General features: G+C 36.8%; 3 protein-coding genes across 3 annotated transcripts; 1 reads left to right on the top strand and 2 right to left on the bottom strand.

The window, feature by feature from the left end:
* LOC132183865 (alpha-xylosidase 1) lies at positions 1 to 5,771 on the bottom strand. The gene is made up of 3 exons (XM_059597324.1): positions 5,417 to 5,771; positions 4,640 to 5,322; positions 1 to 2,141 (listed from the first exon to the last, which is right to left on the bottom strand). Exons 1-3 carry the CDS (start codon positions 5,644 to 5,646, stop codon positions 262 to 264), a joined length of 2,793 nt encoding a protein of 930 aa, XP_059453307.1. The 5' UTR covers positions 5,647 to 5,771; the 3' UTR covers positions 1 to 261.
* Positions 5,772 to 11,828: 6,057 nt separating this feature from the next.
* On the bottom strand, positions 11,829 to 13,141 carry LOC132183900 (glucan endo-1,3-beta-glucosidase 11-like). The gene is made up of 2 exons (XM_059597367.1): positions 13,066 to 13,141; positions 11,829 to 12,898 (listed from the first exon to the last, which is right to left on the bottom strand). The coding sequence occupies exons 1-2, from the start codon at positions 13,139 to 13,141 to the stop codon at positions 11,829 to 11,831; spliced, it is 1,146 nt and encodes a 381-aa protein (XP_059453350.1).
* A 3,742-nt stretch (positions 13,142 to 16,883) lies between these two features.
* On the top strand, positions 16,884 to 18,290 carry LOC132185849 (protein ASPARTIC PROTEASE IN GUARD CELL 2-like). The gene has a single exon (XM_059599646.1). The coding sequence runs from the start codon at positions 16,916 to 16,918 to the stop codon at positions 18,248 to 18,250; it is 1,335 nt and encodes a 444-aa protein (XP_059455629.1). The 5' UTR covers positions 16,884 to 16,915; the 3' UTR covers positions 18,251 to 18,290.
* Positions 18,291 to 18,988: the final 698 nt, after the last annotated feature.

Here is an 18,988-nt window from a genome sequence, read left to right as displayed (position 1 = left end):
AAAGAGAAACGACATGAAATTTGCATTACAGCTTTTTAAGCTACAACATGAATGGCCGGCATTTAAGCAAAGTAATGTCGATATAAACCTCACTCTCTTGGCTTGCATGCATGAAAAAGGATGAACAATTCTTAGCTCATCTCCTCTCCATCAAGAACCCAAAAAGAAGATGGAAAAAGCATCAACAATCAGAAATGGAAAAGCAAAACATCCTAAATAGGCAGACGAAAACAGAGCTAAGAACCTCTTATCATCTAATCCTCAGCCTTTGACCCCCATTTTCCAGGAAATGGCGAAGTTCTTTCCTACAGAGAGTGACAAACCGCTAACCTCTACCATCACAGCCTTCATCTTATCATCTCCATCTTCCAGCTTCCTGAGGAACTGCTGCTCTGTTGCGTTCAACTGTGTGTTTGAAGCACCCGTCACCGGGCTTCCATCAATCTCAAGAGCAGATGCCCCTCCACTTCCATTTAATCCCAGCACGGTAATCTTTTCAATATACCAACCCTTACCTAAAGCAAACTTGCTCTCCTGGACCTGTGACCACACCTTCACAACTCCCTTAGCAAGGGTTGCATATAAATCAACATAGGTGGAGTACCCATTTCCAAGTTTCATCTCAGGCAGCTCATCATCATCAAGGAATATGTTCCCTTTAGCAGCTCCTTCAGTGGCTCCGGCCGGAAAGGTCACGACCAGACTGAAAGGCGTCATTCTAGCTTCCTTTGAAATCAATCCACCCTGCTGCATTGGTAGAATGGTATTCTGATACAAATGCACATTAACCACGTGCAAAGGAGCATCCAGTGTGACGTAGGTACCCTCTTTTGATGCAATGGTTTGTGTCATATCAAACAAACTGTACCAAGAACCGGGGGGAAACAGTGCTTTAACCTCTGACTTCCCTTGCTCAAGAACCGGCGATACCATGAGACTGCTCCCTAGCAAGAACTGGGTGCTCAGCCCATAACACTCGATGTAGCTTGGGAATGAGAAGAAAAGTGGCCTGGCAATTGGGGCTCCACTGATATGAGCGTCGTAGTTCAAGGTGTACAGGTAAGGAAGAAGCTTATACCTCATACCCAGAGCATTTCGAGCAGACTCGGCAACTGAATCCCATTGATAAAGCTCCTGTCGTGGGGAATAGTAGTTTGCATGATCCCTTGAGAAAGGATAGAAAGCACCAACTTCAATCCAGCGGTTGCAAAGTTCTTCTGTAGGTTGTGGATAGAACCCACATATATCTGAACCAACCATTGGCACCCCAAATATACCAAAGTTGAGCATAGTGGAAATTGAGTACCTCAAATTCTCCCAAGTGCCTTGATTATCACCTGTCCAATGGGCAGCATATTTGCCCGAACCAACATAAGTGGAGCGAGATAATATGAATGGTCTCTTGCCCTCAAGTGCTTGAAGGCCTTTGTGAGTTGCAATGGTTTGAGAGAAACCATAGAGACTGTGAGCATCATACTCCAAAACTCCATTGTAGTGAACTGCACTTGTGGCTATGGTTTTAAACCCTATTGGCACCTGCAAACCTGAAGCATTTATCTTGTAAGGAGGATCATCCCATCTTGTCTTCGTAATGTTCTTGCAGTCCAAGCAGCATATCCAACCGGGTCCCGTACCAGTTGGGCACTGCTTGCCCTCTGGGATTTTGCACAAACCAGAACAGAAATTTGAAACTTCATTCATGTCAATCCATAGACCATCAACAGGGACAAGTTCATGAAAACGTCGGATTTCATCAACCCACCATGAAACGGTTTTTGGGTTAAGGAAGTCAGGGAAGTTTACAGCCCCTGGCCAAACTTGAGCTAAGTAGGGTTCACCCTCATACTTGATGAAAACATCATTGGCAATGCCCCTTTGATGCACGCCATAACTGGAATTAACAGCAATTCCAGGGTCAATAATGACAATGTATTTCATACCAATGCTATGAATTTTGTCTAGGAATGCTAAAAGCTTTGGACGAGGGTAGTTGGTGGGGTTGAGGGTGAAGTCCTTCTTTCCATCCATGTGATCATCATCATTCCAAATCACATCAAGTGGGATTTTAGCCTTTTTGTAGCTCTCAACAACGTCTTCAACCACAGATAGGTTATGGTAACCCCACCTGCATTGGTGGAATCCTGCAGCATCAAATATGAATGATAAATTAATATGAACTCTCAATTTCTTACAAGAAGCAGTTCCAGATGAATTATCTATAAATCAGTAAACCATTTGATTAATTGTTGGGAAGATGGAATATGCAATGAACAGGACATGATGCAGAGGTCTGGCATTTTTGAGCAGCTGGAGGTATTCCTTGTGGTGGAACCAGGATGCTTCAAACGGTACAAAGGAAGGTGTTTGACAAACCAACAGAACTAGTGACGAGAGATAAAGAACAGAACATTTACAGTTACAATGTCTAGGATAAATGAATTTACAAAGTTGAAAGGGAGAAAACCAAAATTTAAAACATAGTTTTGCAGGAGTATATCTACCGTAAATTTGAATGAAAATACATCTAGCTATAGTTTGGGTGTTTTGAGAAAATTTTGGAATATAATACGGTGTATTTTACATATAGGAAATTTTAAAATTAGGCTTAAATAAGATATTGAATAAAAACTTTAATATGTGATAGAGTGCACTCAATTTTACACTTTAAAAGCTATTTGGCCCATTATATATATATATATATATATATATATATATATATATAAACTACACATTTTTAGTCTTGAAAAATAGGTTGATTGAAATTAAATTCACAAGATACAAGGGTGTTCAGAGGGGAGGGGAGCATTCCCCTTTTTTTGGCTAACTTCATAGTGAAGGGGAACATAATATTTTTCAGGGGGCATCTTGAATTTCAAGATGATAAAGAAGTAGAATAAACAAATTAAATAAATAAATTTAAATGAGGTAGATAGGAGAACGAGCATGTCTACTTGCAATGAATAGAAAAGCTAGAAACTTGACAAAGTAAATGCAAAAGCTAGACATACAACCAACCGGTCTGATCAACTACCAAAATTGATGGCCAATATAATCATTTAGTAAATAAAGAAAATTCTAATGACTAATTATATGAATTTCTAGTCTTATCTTCCTCAATATGAAACAAACATTAGCTCCACATTCTCCATAAAGTGAACTAGCAACTGAGTCTTACATGTCATTATATTATAGTTAAAAATGAACTTAAAAATGAACTTGTAACATTGTCCAGTAAATTTAGAGACATTAAAAGATACCCAAGCATACATTTTCTGATATTTATGCGATTTTTAGAGAGCAAGCTCTACAGGCAGACAGCAGAGTGGCACCCCATGGGCCAATTCCAGCTTGCAAATTAATTTGTCCTGAAAATTCATTTACTCTCAAGATTTCTTTTTTTTAACTGTGCTTAACTACAAGAAAAGAACATGCTTAAGAAGGCTTTATAGGGCAATGGCAGAATTATTTACAAATGTTTTCCAACCTAACAAGGTAATTACTTATCCTACCGACATGAGAGGAGCTATAATGCAAGGAGAAAACAATCACACGGTATACATTCCCCACAACCTACGGCAGTCTCTCCTCACAAGACAAGGCAGTGGTAGATGCAGGGTACTGATTGGCCCATATGCAGGAATTCGTGCTAAAATGGCCGCCTAGAATTAGCATCATATGGGGCCCAACCATACAATCATGGTGGCATTGTGATTGAAGAAGGACAATGATCATTAATTTCCACCTCATGTAGGGAAGATGATTTTAAAAGGACAGCATGGTATGTAAAGATTTAAGTAATGACAGATCTGGGGTCCACAAGTTATTTTGTCCAAATATGCGAAAAAGCTTCAAGATTTTTGCCCTTGAAAAGTTGAGCCAAAATGCAGAAAGATACTAAAGTGAGATGAACTAGGCCTTCCAACTTCACGTATTGCCTTATCTTTGAAGTGGACCTTGCAGTTGTTTTTTTAGTTGATTATCAAAGAGATAAGACATTTGTAGACCTAAAAAGTTGTTTCTGGAGATTAACAGATTAAAAAATTAGAGTAGAGCCTTAAAATATTACTAAAGTAAAAAAAAAAAAAAAAAAAAAGATATGAGACAAAACCACCAACCCAAATTAGAAAATAACAAAACATCACTATACTACAGTGTTATGCATATAGCAAACGTGCCTATACAGCCAATTGATCAACCATCAATAGCCATTTTCCAACATACCAAACCAATCAGCTGGTTCTAATTTCTGGGATATCTTAATCATACCTCTTATAATATCAAGGTTAAAGCCCAAAGGTCATCAAAGAGGGGATTAAAACAAAGAGGAGTATCATATTGTCAGTAGCACGATTATACACGCTATATTTTATAAAAATGAACCGCAGTTTATGAAAACCCAATAATTATCTTAAGAAAATCACTTTTCTGAACAGACCAATTCCATCATTTTTAAAGAGATCACAAACAGCAACAGCAACAATCACGCAATTCAATTCACGCAAACAGCAACAAATTGAATTAAGCACATTAATCACAACAACTAAAAATGTAAAGTTAGTCACTTGAAAAACTACCAGAAGTAATAATCGAAAACAAAATGCAGTGAAATAAAGAGGAAAGGGTGTGAATTTAATCATACCCAGAGACCAGTAAGGCATTGGAGCTGGCCGGCCAATGAAGGAAGTGTACTGATCAACCACACCCAAAGGTGTAGGCCCAGCAAAGAAGTAAAAATCAAAGACACCTCCAATAATCTTGTAAGTCAAAGAAGTCCCACGGTAGACCACATCCATCCCATTGCTATTGAGCAACAGAACCGCGTGTGCTGAAGGCTGCCCACCGTCGTTCCTAAGGTCCATGTACACCGGGTGGGAGCCGTACAGATCAGTGTTAAGATTGATGGCCGAAACATCAGTGGTGTACAAAGTGTAAGGATCATTGGGATACAGTTTGATTCCGTGCGGTTGGGTGTTTTCCCCCAGGCCGTACAAAGAGGCGTCTTTGGGTAACTTGGTGGAAATCTCCAAGTACTGGTCCTTGAAAACCAAACTACCAAATGGGTCTGACCCATCAGCGCTCGAGTTGAAGAGGGTCTTGCCGTTTGATTTCCTCCTCACCGCGAACCCAAATGGGTTCGAGATGCAGCTGAAGATGAACTCCGAGCCAGAGTACTCTGACACCGCTATTGGGTTCTTTCCTGACCTCCCAATGCTCTGCTTCAACCTTGGAGGTTGCTCTCTGGGCAAGAGATTGTACGGTACCTCCCACCTCTGCGTCTCTGCGTCGGAGATATGGACCCTCAAACGATCCTCAGTTTCATGCCTGTGCAAAAATCAAAAAAGAGAAAAATCAAAGAGTTATTCAGAGGGTGTACTATAATGTAATTGTAACCTGTAGAAGAGAATGTAGTAGATACTTGACAAAGAGCTGCAAGTGAGGGAGATCAGGGCCGTAGATATTGTTCTGCTGGTTGACTACGAGATGGCCGACAAGACCCCCGTCAGGGGTCTCTCCGATGGAGATCAGACGGTAGCCATTGCCAATCTTGGTAAGTGGGGTGGAGGAGGAGGAGGAGGATGAGTTTGCTCCGGCGGTACATAGAAGCAGAAGTAGCAGAAGAGAAGCGAGACGAAGAGGAGGCACCATTTTGTTAACAGCTACTACCGAGTGGGAGTGTCACTGTGAAGTTGTCGGAAATTGGGTTTAATCGATATGTAGATATAGAGGCGGAGAAGCGTGTGAAAACTGAGAAGTGTATGCATGTGAGGTGAAGAGGAAATCGTGGGCAAGTATGTGATGATGATGGGTCAATGGGCCAGAGACTCCAATGGTGTGGGTCCACCATGCACCATCGTTTATGATCATCTTCTGTGTGGGGACACCCTCCATTCGTTTGTGGTCAGTTCGATAGAATCATGGAATATCTCTCTGCTTTTTACACCTTTCCACATCTAATGACCGTCGATCACTGGGCCAAATGGCTTCTGATTACACCGACGTTACTTTGAATCCCAAGAACCTTCAATAAATTTGCTTTTCATTTACTCACTTCGAAAAAAAAAAAAAAAAATTCACATTGTTTCATTTAAATTATTATTATTTTTTTATTGAGAGAAGAGAAAATGTTTGAGATTAAAAAAATACTTTATTTTTACATTTAGTTAGTAAACAGTGCTTGTCAATTGTCATATAGAAGATTTTTTTTTTAAAAAAAAAAAGAATAAAACTCTTTTTTTTTTTTTAAACTTCCATTTTAACATTCGAAGTGGCGAAAATAATCAATAATGGTCTAAAAAGGTAGCCCGTAATAGGGGATAGAATTGTGACCGCATGATGTCGACGCGCAACCAAGACTCCAAATTCAGAAAGTATCCAAGCCGTGATTCTCGCAGCTTTGTCTTTATCTATTTGATTAATTGTTTAACTTAAAATGAATCCTAGGATGTGTTTTTTTAATGTTTTTTGGTGGGTGAGATTTGTTTTTTAGTTTTTAAAAATGTGTTTTTGCAGTTATATTAAGGCAGAAATTATTTTGTACTTTTGGGTTTTTTTTAAAGACAAAAATTTCTTCTTTATAGGTTTGGAATAAATATTTTTCAACCCATTTAAAATAATAATTATAAACATTTATAAGACATATTAAATTTAGTATAAATTAATAAACTACTATTAATAAGGTTAAAAATTTAAAGTACCTTATAAATGGTTATCAACACATATTACTATTTTAAATGAGCTAAAGAATATTTCTTATAAACTGAATTAAAGAAATTTTTGTCTTTTTTTTAATTTAAATTGTTTGTTAATATTTTAGTCGAACAAGATAGAATAAGAAACAGAAAATAAGAATTTTTAACAAATAAAGCTAAGATAAATGTAATCTGTATTTCATAACTAGCTTTTAATTTTTTTTTAAACAAAAAATGTTAATTGGTCGGTGGACAACTTTAGTTTGGTGATGCCTCTTGCCTTTCGTTCATTAATCTTTTTTCTTTTTTTTAATGGAGAAAAAACTTGATTATACGTGGCTAATAGGAGTTTAACATAATTTAATTATAAAATGTGCGAACTTTACGGAAGATGTCAGTGTGATTGCTGAGAGACGAGACAATCTTCAAGCAATTTAGAAACCAAGAAACATAGATCATAGTGGCCATAAATGGATTCATATTGGGCAAATGAATAAGAATATATATATTTTATAATAAGGTCCCAATAGAAGCAGGATTTTGAAGTACTATATAAAGGACAACCCAACGTGAGATTTTGTCTGAAATCGTCAGGCCTGCACTTAGTAAAATATTGCCAATTCTCTACCCCCCCTCCGTGATTAGTTTGGATGTTGTTAGGATCCTAAGCTCCAAAGGTTTACCTAAATTAGAATCCAAGGTCTTGTTAATAGTTAGGCCTTTAATAATTTTATATTGGAACCTGCATTATATATGTTAAGGGTTCATGTCACAAAAGAGGTGATTTTGATTTCAAAAGAGAAACGGTTGTCACTGAATTGGTCCCATTGGATTTGAGCCAATAGATTAGGTCAAATCTGAAAGATTAGTATAATGTTATGATGATAAAAGTCAGTGATTTAACCAAATCAAAATACAATCAGATTCAAAGCTTTTGAATCAAATGATAGTTAGGCACATAATGTTATCATGTTGATATTACCACGTTATGACTTTAATTGTATTGGATAGTATATATCTTTTTCAATAGGTACGAAAAACAAATAAATAAAAAAGGGAGAAAACAAATTACGACCGGCGGAGGATCTCCTCCACGGCTCCACTATCTGATTGAACTAATAGAAGTGGACAGCTTGACATATATAGGTGATTGCAGCCCATTTTCTGTAGCAAAAGCCCAGTCATGTTACAAGTAATAGATTTTTGTTTTTAATTTATTAAAATGTCCAAAATGTTGTCATTTTGCATATATTAACTTCTTTTAGAACCTTCTTACTAAAAAAAATTAAAATATTTTTTACAATTATATAAAGTTGTTATTTATTTATTTATTTTAACGAAAATCTGAGGATTTCATTGATTAAAGATCACGAGTATAAAGCTCTGCAAAATCATAGTAAAATGCTATGAGATTACAAAGTCATAAATACAAACAAAATTCTTACAATTAAGTGTTATCTATGACTTTAATCTTCTGCTAACTCATGTATAAATACAATTAGAGAACATATTTGATCCGAATAGACTAGATCTAAGACATAGATAATCAAATTTCATAAAAAAAATTATTTAATCAGCCTCAAGAGATAACCCCTGAATCCTTATTTTATGGTAAAAATTCACTTACTCTCATTAACTATCACCATTTTTTTTTTTTTTTTTTTGAAGTGAATCTTCATTCATTCAACTAAACAAAAGCGTGTTTGCCTTCATAAATAAAATCAAAATATTATTCAATATAAATTTTATCCATTAATGTTTGGAGCACCTTCTTTACCAACCAGTGTGCCACTGTATTTACTTCTCTGGCCTTCTTATATGCATCACAACCAAATAATAAAAATTGTGTAAAACAATTTTCACACGTGCAGTAGAATCAGGAAAATCTCTCTGGGATTATACTGACTTCCATCTATTTTATATAATCTATAATCGTTGTACGCGAAAACGTGGATACGCTTAAACATGTTTGTATATTAGTGCCTCGAACAGTGACCAAATACTAATATTAAACACATTCGGACAGCAAGGAAATTACCTAGTCCCTCAAAATGCCTCTTCAATTGATTTTGATTCACTTCAATTGCTTGAAGAGGAATGGGAGAGGAATTAAATTTCAGTTTTAGTCGTGCCATTTTGTTAGAATAATAATAAAATAATTAATAAAGAAAAAAATATTGAAATGGAATAAAAATAAATAAATAAATAAAGATTTGAAAAGTTACAAGTAAGCCCCATTGAAATCCTCCATCATAAAAGCCCCATTAATTTTTTCAGTCTCTGCCCATCCACATGCATGACCCACTACTGGTGAGTGGTGACTATATGTATTTTGGGAGTGGATCAAATTTTGTATCAATCTCTAGCCCAATGTACTTGAAGAAGAGGTCCATACCCTTACAGTGTAGGCCTCCAATGTGGACTCTAATCAAAGATATCACGGCAAGAAACATGGGCAAGCTGACAAAACTTGCCCACCACTATCTCACACGCACCCCCATCAAAAGATTTTCCAAGATACTTTGATGGGCCACAAAATCCTGTGTCAATTAATTGCTTCAAGACAAAGCCACGTGACCACCACGAATACAAGACTCCCGAGTTGTTTTCTATATTACATACTAATACTATGATGCCAAATGGTAAGTTCATAAATTACTACCCATTCTCTTTTTAATCTATATATATATATATATGCCAAACCCAAAATATTGGTGTCTTAAAACGTAAAAAGAATCCAAACCTCAACATTTGCACATCTTCATTTTTAATATAAAGAAATGATGGGCCTAGTTGAAGCTCACGAAGTGCTTTCAAGCCCAACCATTCCCAGAAATCATGGTTGATCGAGGTTTGGCCCTTTAGGCCCATTAGCCGAGAATTCTCTAGTTACACAGGAACATTCCCCAACTACCAGGTGCTTAACCCACCAAATTACACGTGTAATCCCACTTGCGAAGCCTGACATCTGAACCGTTAGATTTCTCCTGATGCCTTTTTAACTTTCACCCACTGTTCCTTAGTGCTGTCCACGCGTCACTCATCCACTTTCTAATTTTTGAGCTTTTGAATCTCAACCGTCCCTTGTTTTCTTCCATTTTTCGCTTATTTATTCCAACTAGCTGTGCATGTGTGATGTGTCAGGGCCTTGAATGGTCTGCTAAACAAAAAGACTACACTTACAAATAACCCAAAAGAAAAGGGATTCGGCTTACATTCTGCAACTAATTTGCTTTATGGGTAGATGGCATGAGGTGCAACTAATGGTCTGCTAAACAAAAAGACTACACTAACAAATAACCCAAAAGAAAAGGTATCGGGCTTACATTCTGCAACTAATTTGCTTTATGGGTAGATGGCATGAGATCATTGGCGGACGAGTCTTTAAAAAAAGCCAAGGTCTTTATTGGCTTCTAGCAAAAATAATTAGGGTTGTGGTCACCTCACCTGCACACATAGGAGGCTAAGGAGGTGAAGATGTAGGATCATGTGATTCACCTTTTGAGCTTGATTGGAAGGTCTTTTGAAAGGTCTTAATTAATTAACTCCATGTTAGCAATTGGAAGGTCTTTTGGAAAAATCTCAGCTCCTAAACACATTTAAACTACGATTTTTAATCCATCCGGCGGGCGGGCCCCAGACCAGACCAGCATTTATTTACACAACAATGCATCAACAAATCAAAAGGCACCCCAATATAAAACTTAATATATTTTCATATACTTTCATATACAAAAGAGCCTTGGTCGTGCACTGGAAGAAACTTCCCAAAATGGAAAGAATCTAATTGATGAGTGAGCCAGAAGGACGGCCCACCACGTGCTATCTGAAACTACAGCCTTGCCTTAATTCAAAGCATGTGAAATATTATAATTGGTATTCTTTGTCTCAAAGCAGGAGAGTAAATTACATTTTGGAAAAAAAAAAAAAAATGAAAAAAAAAAAAGAGGGTTGAGCCATACCCACAAATTCGGGACTACCTAGTTTGTGATATTTTAACATAATTAGTATGTTTTGGAATTGATTTACAATGTGTTGAGTTGTGCTGTCAGCTGTGAATTTCTTATAGTGTTAAAAATGCCACAATTTGATATTAAAAAACAGCAATTTTTTAAAAAATAATCTAATTATCAGCCACAAAAAAATAATGATCAATGACAACATGGCCTGCAGTCGCTCATAATATTAATCTCAAAGTCGACAAACAACGTCATCAATTATTATATTGGTATCAGCGACGTTTGGTTGTAGGCCGATTTTAATTTTAATTTTTGCTAATCTCTTTTTTTTTTTTTTTTTTTTCCTGGACTTCAAATTAAGTTATTTGGTTGTACGTCTATGTAAAAAGATGGTATCTTTGCTGGACTTCAAATTGGGTTTGTATTAAAATAAAGGAAAAGGTAATATTCTTACGAACATATCTCTCAAGGGTTGGTTGTCTTAATGGTATTTAGTGGCAAAGTCATGAACAAGAGGTTGCCAAATGAACTGAAATTGTTCCAAGATGTTCTTTCAATTCGGCCACAAGCAGTAATAAACGAAGTTAAACACTGCATGTCCAACGTAAATTAATAGGATGTTTCAACCATTTGCATTATATCTGGACCAAAAATGTGGTAAAGCATTTCAACTTCTACTAATTATTATTCATTATTACGGGAAAGAAAGAAAAAAGAAAAAGAAAAAAAAACTTATTGTGAATCAATATTAGAAAAAACAAATGCTTAATAGAAGGAAGTCAACATTTTTATTATGCGGCCAAAAAAATCAAAAAAGCATCCCAATTCATCTACGGGCCAGTAAAAAAATAATTCTTCCTTTGGCTTAATATCTTCTCATTAAAGCTTGGAACATCAGCAAATGGACAAACATCCAGTAGACCAAGCTGTGACAATCCACAATTGCTGCCTGTCTCAGTAATTGCCATTTAAAAGGAGAAAAAAAAAAAAAAAATTAATAGATATAAGTATTCAACAAAATATAGTACTTGCAACTAACAAAGCATGCTTATATTAATATATAGGCTTAAAATTTTATCAAAATGGAAGTACACAAGAAAAAACTTTTCACTTTTACAGTTTCTTAAAAATTATTTTTCTAAGCCAATGAAACATGGATTAAGAAAATGAACCTATGGGTCTATGACTTTACCTTGATAGCAGAGGAAGCATGACCAGGGGGCTTATGATCCGTTGAAGGTATTGTATTACTTGATAGGGCAGGGAGCCCTACATTGTAACACATGGCTCCATTAGGTTGATAAAGACCGTAATTCCTTTCTGATGTCGGTCCAGGCTTTAAATCTTCATTGAACAAAGCAAATAAATAAACTTCAAGCCTCATATTAGGCCTCAAAGGTGTCCCTTCATTTTCCAATTGTCGTCTCACTAAGTTCCCATTGTAAATGGCAGCATTTTCTAAGGTTGCACCAATTTCATCAGGGTCCCCTTTTGATGGCCAACCAGTCTCAGAAACCTGAACCTCTATTGCACCAAAGCCCATTCTTGCAATAGCATATATGACTGCATCAACTTGAGCATATAACATGTTATCATATTGTAGCTTGCTGTACGGGTCTATGATTCTTATTGTAGGACGAAACAAAACATAATCCAAAGAAATCTTATTTGGACTACCCCCCTTATACACGAAAAATGGATAGGCATTGATCCAAAAGGGAGATTTGGTGTTTGACAAGAACTTTAAAAGTTCTATCACGGTGTTATAAATGTTGGTTTTGAAACTTCCGGCTGAAGGTGGATATGACTCTTCAAGAATCTCTAGAGAATTGGGAGTAGAGACTTTAATGTACGAGTCTAAGCCTAGTTGGAGTAAAGCACCATGAATGTTTACCATGGCTGGGACAAGATATGGCAATAGGGTATTATCTTGAAGGGTGAAAATCTCATTTCCTACTGCTATCCCCGTAATTCTAGTGGTAGGAAAATACGGCTTAATGTGAGTGGTTACCCATTGAAGGGCCTGTACTGGGTTTATTAATTGAGGAAGCAAGTCGTTTTCAACCGTAACTACCAATTCAATGTTGGAATTGGCGAATGCGGTCAAAACTTGCGGATTAGCGTCGTAAATCCTTGTTTTTGAGATATTAAGATATGTAAGTAAATTGAGTACCTTCTCAGGTGCGAGCAAATTATCGCCCACTCGACCATAATTTATTCCTAGTGAATTGACTTCTAAAAAGCCGAACTCTGTAGAAACACAAGCCATGAGAACGATTAGTGCTTCATAATTAATGATTAGAAAATGCCAAATGAAAATTAATAGATTAATCAGTCTAGAGCAACCAATTGGGTATGAAATAATGGTACAAAACATAAAAACAAAAACAACCACAAAGTAAAAACAATAAGCATACCTGAGAAATAAAGAGAAAACATAATGAACATACGGATAATGACGACTCTATAGCTAGTACCATTAAAGATTGCCATTGAGATCAGAGAGACGGAAGAATTTTGAACAAGACAGAAGCAAAACCCGAATGTATGTGAGATCGAGTGTGTGAGGGAGACAGAGGGGGGGCTTTGAGAGGATGGCTTGCAAGCAAAATAAATTTCAGACAAGGATATACAAAATGATGAATGAGCTAGCGTAATTTATATAGACATGCAAAGTGTCAAATTCATACTTTATTTATTATTTTTTTCATGGACCGTAATCTTAAAGCTGAAGTACTCGGCAACTATCAATGCATGGGTCTCTTGTTTAACCAATTAAGTCACTGTATTGAATATTGATTATTATCAAGTGTACGTAGAGTGATTTATATGCACCATAAAAAATTAAAAACTACCTATTTTGGTATGTGGTATCAAGATATAATTGAATATCTGCACCATCCACTGCATTACAATTTGAAGTTTGAACCCAAATAAAAAATTAAAAAATTAAAAAAAAAAAAGCTATAATTTGGATTAACATGGAAAAAGTAACAAAATGATACATATATGAAAAAAGTAGTTAGGACTAACTTAAACATTTTTTTTTTCATATATAATTTGAAAACTACTATAAAAGCCTAATTTACCTGAGCCACAAAATTATCACATGGGACCAGCCAAGAAGAAAAAAAAGAAACTAGTTATATATCATGTCATGTATTATATATGTTTTGGACGGATGGTTTCGGAGTTTGGCTTTTAACGTCCGAAACATACTTGAACAGGCAAATGAGGTGCACGTGAGATCACTCTTTGGCCCACTGCTAGTATCTCTCATGATTGAGCCTGTTTTCCATACAACAGGTATAAAAAATTAGAGAAATGAGCTTATAACTCAGCTTTTCTATTTAATCGAGGTTAGCAATTGGTGGTACTTGAAAGCAAATAAAGTATCAACATATCATGGAAGATAAAGAAAAGGAAAGGTCACGATTGTGGGGCCTCATGACATCAAAAACACTGGATAATCTCCTAGCTAGCTAGCTTTATTTGCAGTGGGAGTACGGGGATCTCTCTCTCCCTCCCTGCCCTTTCTGAATTCGATCTGATCTTCAATTTTGTTTGTTTTTCTTTTCCTTTCCTTTATGTTTGAATAGCTTTTTAATCCTTACAAGTTCCTTTGACAGGGTTGTTCCTTAAACGCTTGGGAATCTAACACACACACACACATATGTGTGTGTGCGCTTTTTTCTGACCAAAAAAAAAGTGTGCTTGTGTTCCTTATGTTTTGGACGGATGGTTTCCAAGTTTGGCTTTTAACGTCCAAAACATTCTTGAATAGGCATATGAGGTGCTTGCGTGGGAATTGGGATCACCTAAAATAGGAAAAAGTTAACGCACGTCTTGAATCTGTTAAGAGTATTGTGGTCAATCCAGAACAAACAGACAACTCTAGTCCCACGTGAAGACTTTAACAAACAATTAAAGATACATCTTAATTTTAAGACTGTATATGCAAATATATTTTACCTTTAGCCATTTTGGTTGTGAAACCTTTTAAAACCATCTTTAATTACCAAATTAGTAAAAGCATGGAGACAGGAGAGAGTGATAGAGTATATAATGCGTTTTGCTTTTAACTCTATTCTCGTGAATTTTGCTGCTCCTGTTGAGCTGGCCCTCCTATATCTCTCTCTCTCTCTCTCTCTCTCTTTCTTTCTCTCCTTTGAGGTGGAATTAATTGAATATCTGCAGCATTTTTTGGTTATTAATATTAGAAATCATACTTCTATTTCATTTCAATATATTATATTGGACTACTGTGATGATATTTATTAGTTTTTAGATAAGCTAATAATAATAATAATAAAAAGGCATGCAAAAGTTGTATACATAAAACCCTGTTGTCCTAATAAATAAATAGAAAAAATTTATATTTTGAGGATTAATGTGTACACATGTTAAGTATAACACATACATGTCCCATATATCTAGTTGAAGGCTTGAAGCCCATCGTACATGCATGCATGAGTGGATTTTGAATCGATGGTTGCCATGTGAATTGGTGTACTTGGTTTCGAGGGTTCAATTAAGGCCACAGTGAGAGTAACATACATGGAAGGTTGTTTTTGCCATTTCACGGGGGAAGAGAGGAGCAATAATTTCGCTCTCGCTTTACTTGGCTTGCCAGTTGCCAACTCTTGGTCTACTGTGAAAGAGAAAGAGTGGGTGTACGCATGCAATGCATAATTGATTTTTTGGCTTCATTTGGAACAACCGTGGGCTAGCGGTTTTGTGGAAGAATCTATCCTAATACGGATAAATTTTGCCTTTTTCTGACTGTTGAGAATGGAAATATAATTGACCACAAAAAAACCAAACAAGTAGTGCTGGCCTGGCTGTGTGAATTATATATTGATGGCATGGATTTACCTAAATTACCCTGCTTTTTCATTTCTCGAAAGCATTTTTTTTTTTGTTTTTGTTTTTGTTTTATATTTTAACCAAGAATCATATATTATACATTTTGACTACGTTATCCAAGTCGTTTAATTTTTTTAATAATATAATATTACATACATCATAAAAAATAATGTCGCTTAATTAACCACCATTAATTATTTTCCATACAACTGGTATAATAAATTAGACAAATGAGCTTATAACTCAGCTTTTCTATTTAATCGAGATTAGCAATTAAATTGGCGTTGGTGGTACTTGAAAGCAAATAAAGGATCAACATATCATGGAAGATAAAGAAAATGAAAGGTGACTATCGATCGTGGGGCCTCATGACATCAACAACACTGGATAATCTCCTAGATAGCTTTATTTGCAGTGGAAGTATGGGGATCTCTCTCTCTGTCTCTCTCTCCCTGCCCTTTCTGATCTCCAATTTTGTTTGTTTTTCTTTTCTTTTCTTTTCCTTTATGTTTTGGAACCACACTGCGCAGGTCGCAATCTTATAGAGTCGACAATACGACAAGGCTATAGCTGTGAGGTCGACCCCAATTATACTTCTGACAATCCACGACGATGGTGGTAAAAAAGCAGGTCACAGTACGTTTCTTGCGATAAGCCGGATCCAAAAATAAATAGCTTTTTAATCCTTCTTGTAAAAGCTCCTTTGACAGGGTTGTTCCTTAAACGTTTGGGAATCTAACATAGTGTTTTACTGACAAAAAGAAGAAGTGTGCTTGTTCCGTGTATATATGGTCCTTTTTTTCGCATGCAGGCGCTTCTTCTGCCTTTTCTGATCTCTCATGAATCATAATTATTGCAAATGGTTGAAACACCACCATTCTTAAATCATCTTGGTGTGTATGTGCGAGGATCTTATTCATGACCCTGCTAGAAGGCTAGCCTTGTAATTTTAATCTGTTGGTGTTCATTATTATCCACGTGGTGTGGTTCAAAGTGACTTTACAGCGATAATTTGCTTTTTTCTTATATTGGAAGATAGAGACAACACAACCACATGGCTGCTTTGATAAAGTGACTATAATTGTCCAAATCTTATCAACCCAGGTTGAACACACCAAACACAAATGTTCGATCTAGATATACTTAATCAGCAGTTTTATAATATATATATATATAACTTGATCTTTGATCTGAATTTTTCATATGATTCTATCCGGCCCTAAATAGAGGGTGGGACCGTGGGGGCCTGGGAGGGGGGACATTCATCCAAAAGATCAACGTCCTAGCAGTACTATATATCTCTCCACATCCTCTCAAACCTCTCAAAACCCCCCTCTTTGTTTTGCACTCTCTCTCTCTCTCTCTCTCTCTCTCTCACACACACAGACTCTCAGAAACATCATGGAGTTCTTTTGTAGCCATTTTGGCCAGTACTGCTCATCAACAATGCTATTGCTGATAATATTGTTGCACTTGCTTCCCTTAACTACCATGGACTCCTCCTCCCCCAGTTTCATATCTGCAGAGATCTTCCCACAGACCGTAGGGCATGGATCATATTTTACTGAGATAGAAGTGGGCACCCCTCCGGTCAGCCAGTTTATGGTTATACACACCGGGAGCGACACTACATGGTTTCAATGTAAACCATGTGATTGTGACCAAACGCCGGGCCTCGGATTCGACCCTCTCAATTCCACTTCCTTTTCCGTAGTACCTTGTGCCTCCAACGCCTGTAATCACCTCCGTCAACACGGTTGCAACAACAACAGTCAATGTCAGTACGAGGTGGACTACCTAGAAGGCTACTCCACGAACGGCTCGCTTGTGCTCGAAACACTCACGTTTGGAAGCACTGCCATTCCGAGTGTTTTTTGTGGGTGCGGGCACTCAAACTATGGCATGGTGGCTGGAAGCAACGGTTTTGTGGGCCTTGGAGGTGGGCCATTGTCATTGCCGACTCAGCTTCGGCTTCGTGGATTGGCCGACATCTTCAATTATTGCTTGCCGGGTTTGTTTGGAGGGCCAGCGGGTTGGTTGAATTTTAGCCATCCAGGTGCAGTGATACCTGCGGGAACTGCGTGGATCCCCTTGCTCCGCAACCCAAAAACACCGGCTTTTTATTATGTCGGCCTCTCGGGTCTTGGGGTTGGAGACGTTCGACTGCCCATCCCTGAAAACAGTTTCAAAATGACAAAACAAGGCATGGGAGGAGTGATTATAGATTCAGGTACAATATTTACCAAACTACCCAAGCCTATTTACGAGGTTTTTCGCAACGCTTACATTGCAAAAACTATAAATCTTCCTCGGGCCCCCATGAGCCCCTTGTTTGACATGTGCTACAACCTATCCGGGTTAGAACTGATTCAGGTTCCAAACGTGTCATTCTTCTTTACTGCCGGACCGATCCTAACATTGAAAATAAGGAATATTTTAGTTGAACATGAGAGTTATATTGGTGAGCGCATTTTCTGTTTTGCGTTTGTCCCAACCAATAATCGTAGATCCATTATTGGGAACACTCAACTCATCGGAATTCAGACTTCCTTCGATACAACGGCTGGGTACGTGGGATTTGGTCCAAACATTTGTAGTCCACCAGAAGATTCTCCTCATTGTCATGGACATTGGCCTCCTAGGAGTATAGGAATGGAGAATTATATTACCCCAAATCCATTATTACTTGTATGTTTGTTTACATGTTTTTATTTATTAATAAATACAAGTGTTTGATCAAAGCTTGTAATTAAATAAAAATTACCAAACATGTGTCCGTAATCTTTCACATGCATCTTAAGGATCCACTTCCTTATTAAATAAAAATTACGAACGACGCTGAGCATGTATGCTGCATGTACTTCTATTTCGAGCATATAGAGCATCCTTAATTTGTGAGTGATTTTATTAACTTTCCCCTCTCTCTCTCTCTCTCTTAACTCATCCTCTGATTCTATCACATGGTTCGGTTGTTGTGAGGGTTTCGAGGAGAAGAATTTTATTTTTTTACCGGAGAAATACCGTATATCTTACTATATATAGACTCAAATTATTTTAAGCAAGTCATTTTTCATCCAAACTCAATAAATTAACGAGCATTTTTCATGCATGCCCATCACATATATGATATATGTAACAATATTTTCTTTCGGCCTCAAGCAGTAATTAACGAAGTTCAGGGACAATTGGATGTTCCAACCATTTACATTACAGCTTTACCAAAAAGTATACATGGCATATATAAAAGATTAATCAGTTTTGGGTGGACCTCCTCCATAAAGCTGCCTCTCTCAAACAAAAATCAATTAATAGGAAGACAATTCGCATGCGCGCACTATCATATAATAATTAATGTTGGTGCAAAGATTGTCAAAATCGAAAATGAATTAACGTTGTTTAACCTTGGGATCGATAATATGGTAAAGTATTTGGAATTCTTCTAATTAATTACTCATTAAGAGGAAAAAAAAAAAA

The sequence above is a fragment of the Corylus avellana genome, chromosome ca6 (genome assembly GCF_901000735.1).
Source record: "Corylus avellana chromosome ca6, CavTom2PMs-1.0".
Lineage (NCBI taxonomy): Eukaryota > Viridiplantae > Streptophyta > Magnoliopsida > Fagales > Betulaceae > Corylus > Corylus avellana.
This window is presented reverse-complemented; position numbering and strand designations above follow the sequence as displayed.

What these genes read in the sequence shown, in the direction of transcription:
- LOC132183865 (XM_059597324.1), bottom strand. Translation starts at nt 5,646, where the DNA reads ATGGTGCCTCCTCTTCGTCTCGCTTCTCTTCTGCTACTTCTGCTTCTA. An exon ending in CACTTGCAGCTCTTTGTCAA is followed by an intron (nt 5,323 to 5,416) that starts GTATCTACTACA and finishes ATTTTTGCACAG; the next exon opens with GCATGAAACTGAGGATCGTT. An exon ending in AATGCCTTACTGGTCTCTGG is followed by an intron (nt 2,142 to 4,639) that starts GTATGATTAAAT and finishes TTGATGCTGCAG; the next exon opens with GATTCCACCAATGCAGGTGG.
- LOC132183900 (XM_059597367.1), bottom strand. Translation starts at nt 13,141, where the DNA reads ATGGCAATCTTTAATGGTACTAGCTATAGAGTCGTCATTATCCGTATG. An exon ending in GTTTTCTCTTTATTTCTCAG is followed by an intron (nt 12,899 to 13,065) that starts GTATGCTTATTG and finishes GTGTTTCTACAG; the next exon opens with AGTTCGGCTTTTTAGAAGTC.
- LOC132185849 (XM_059599646.1), top strand. Translation starts at nt 16,916, where the DNA reads ATGGAGTTCTTTTGTAGCCATTTTGGCCAGTACTGCTCATCAACAATG.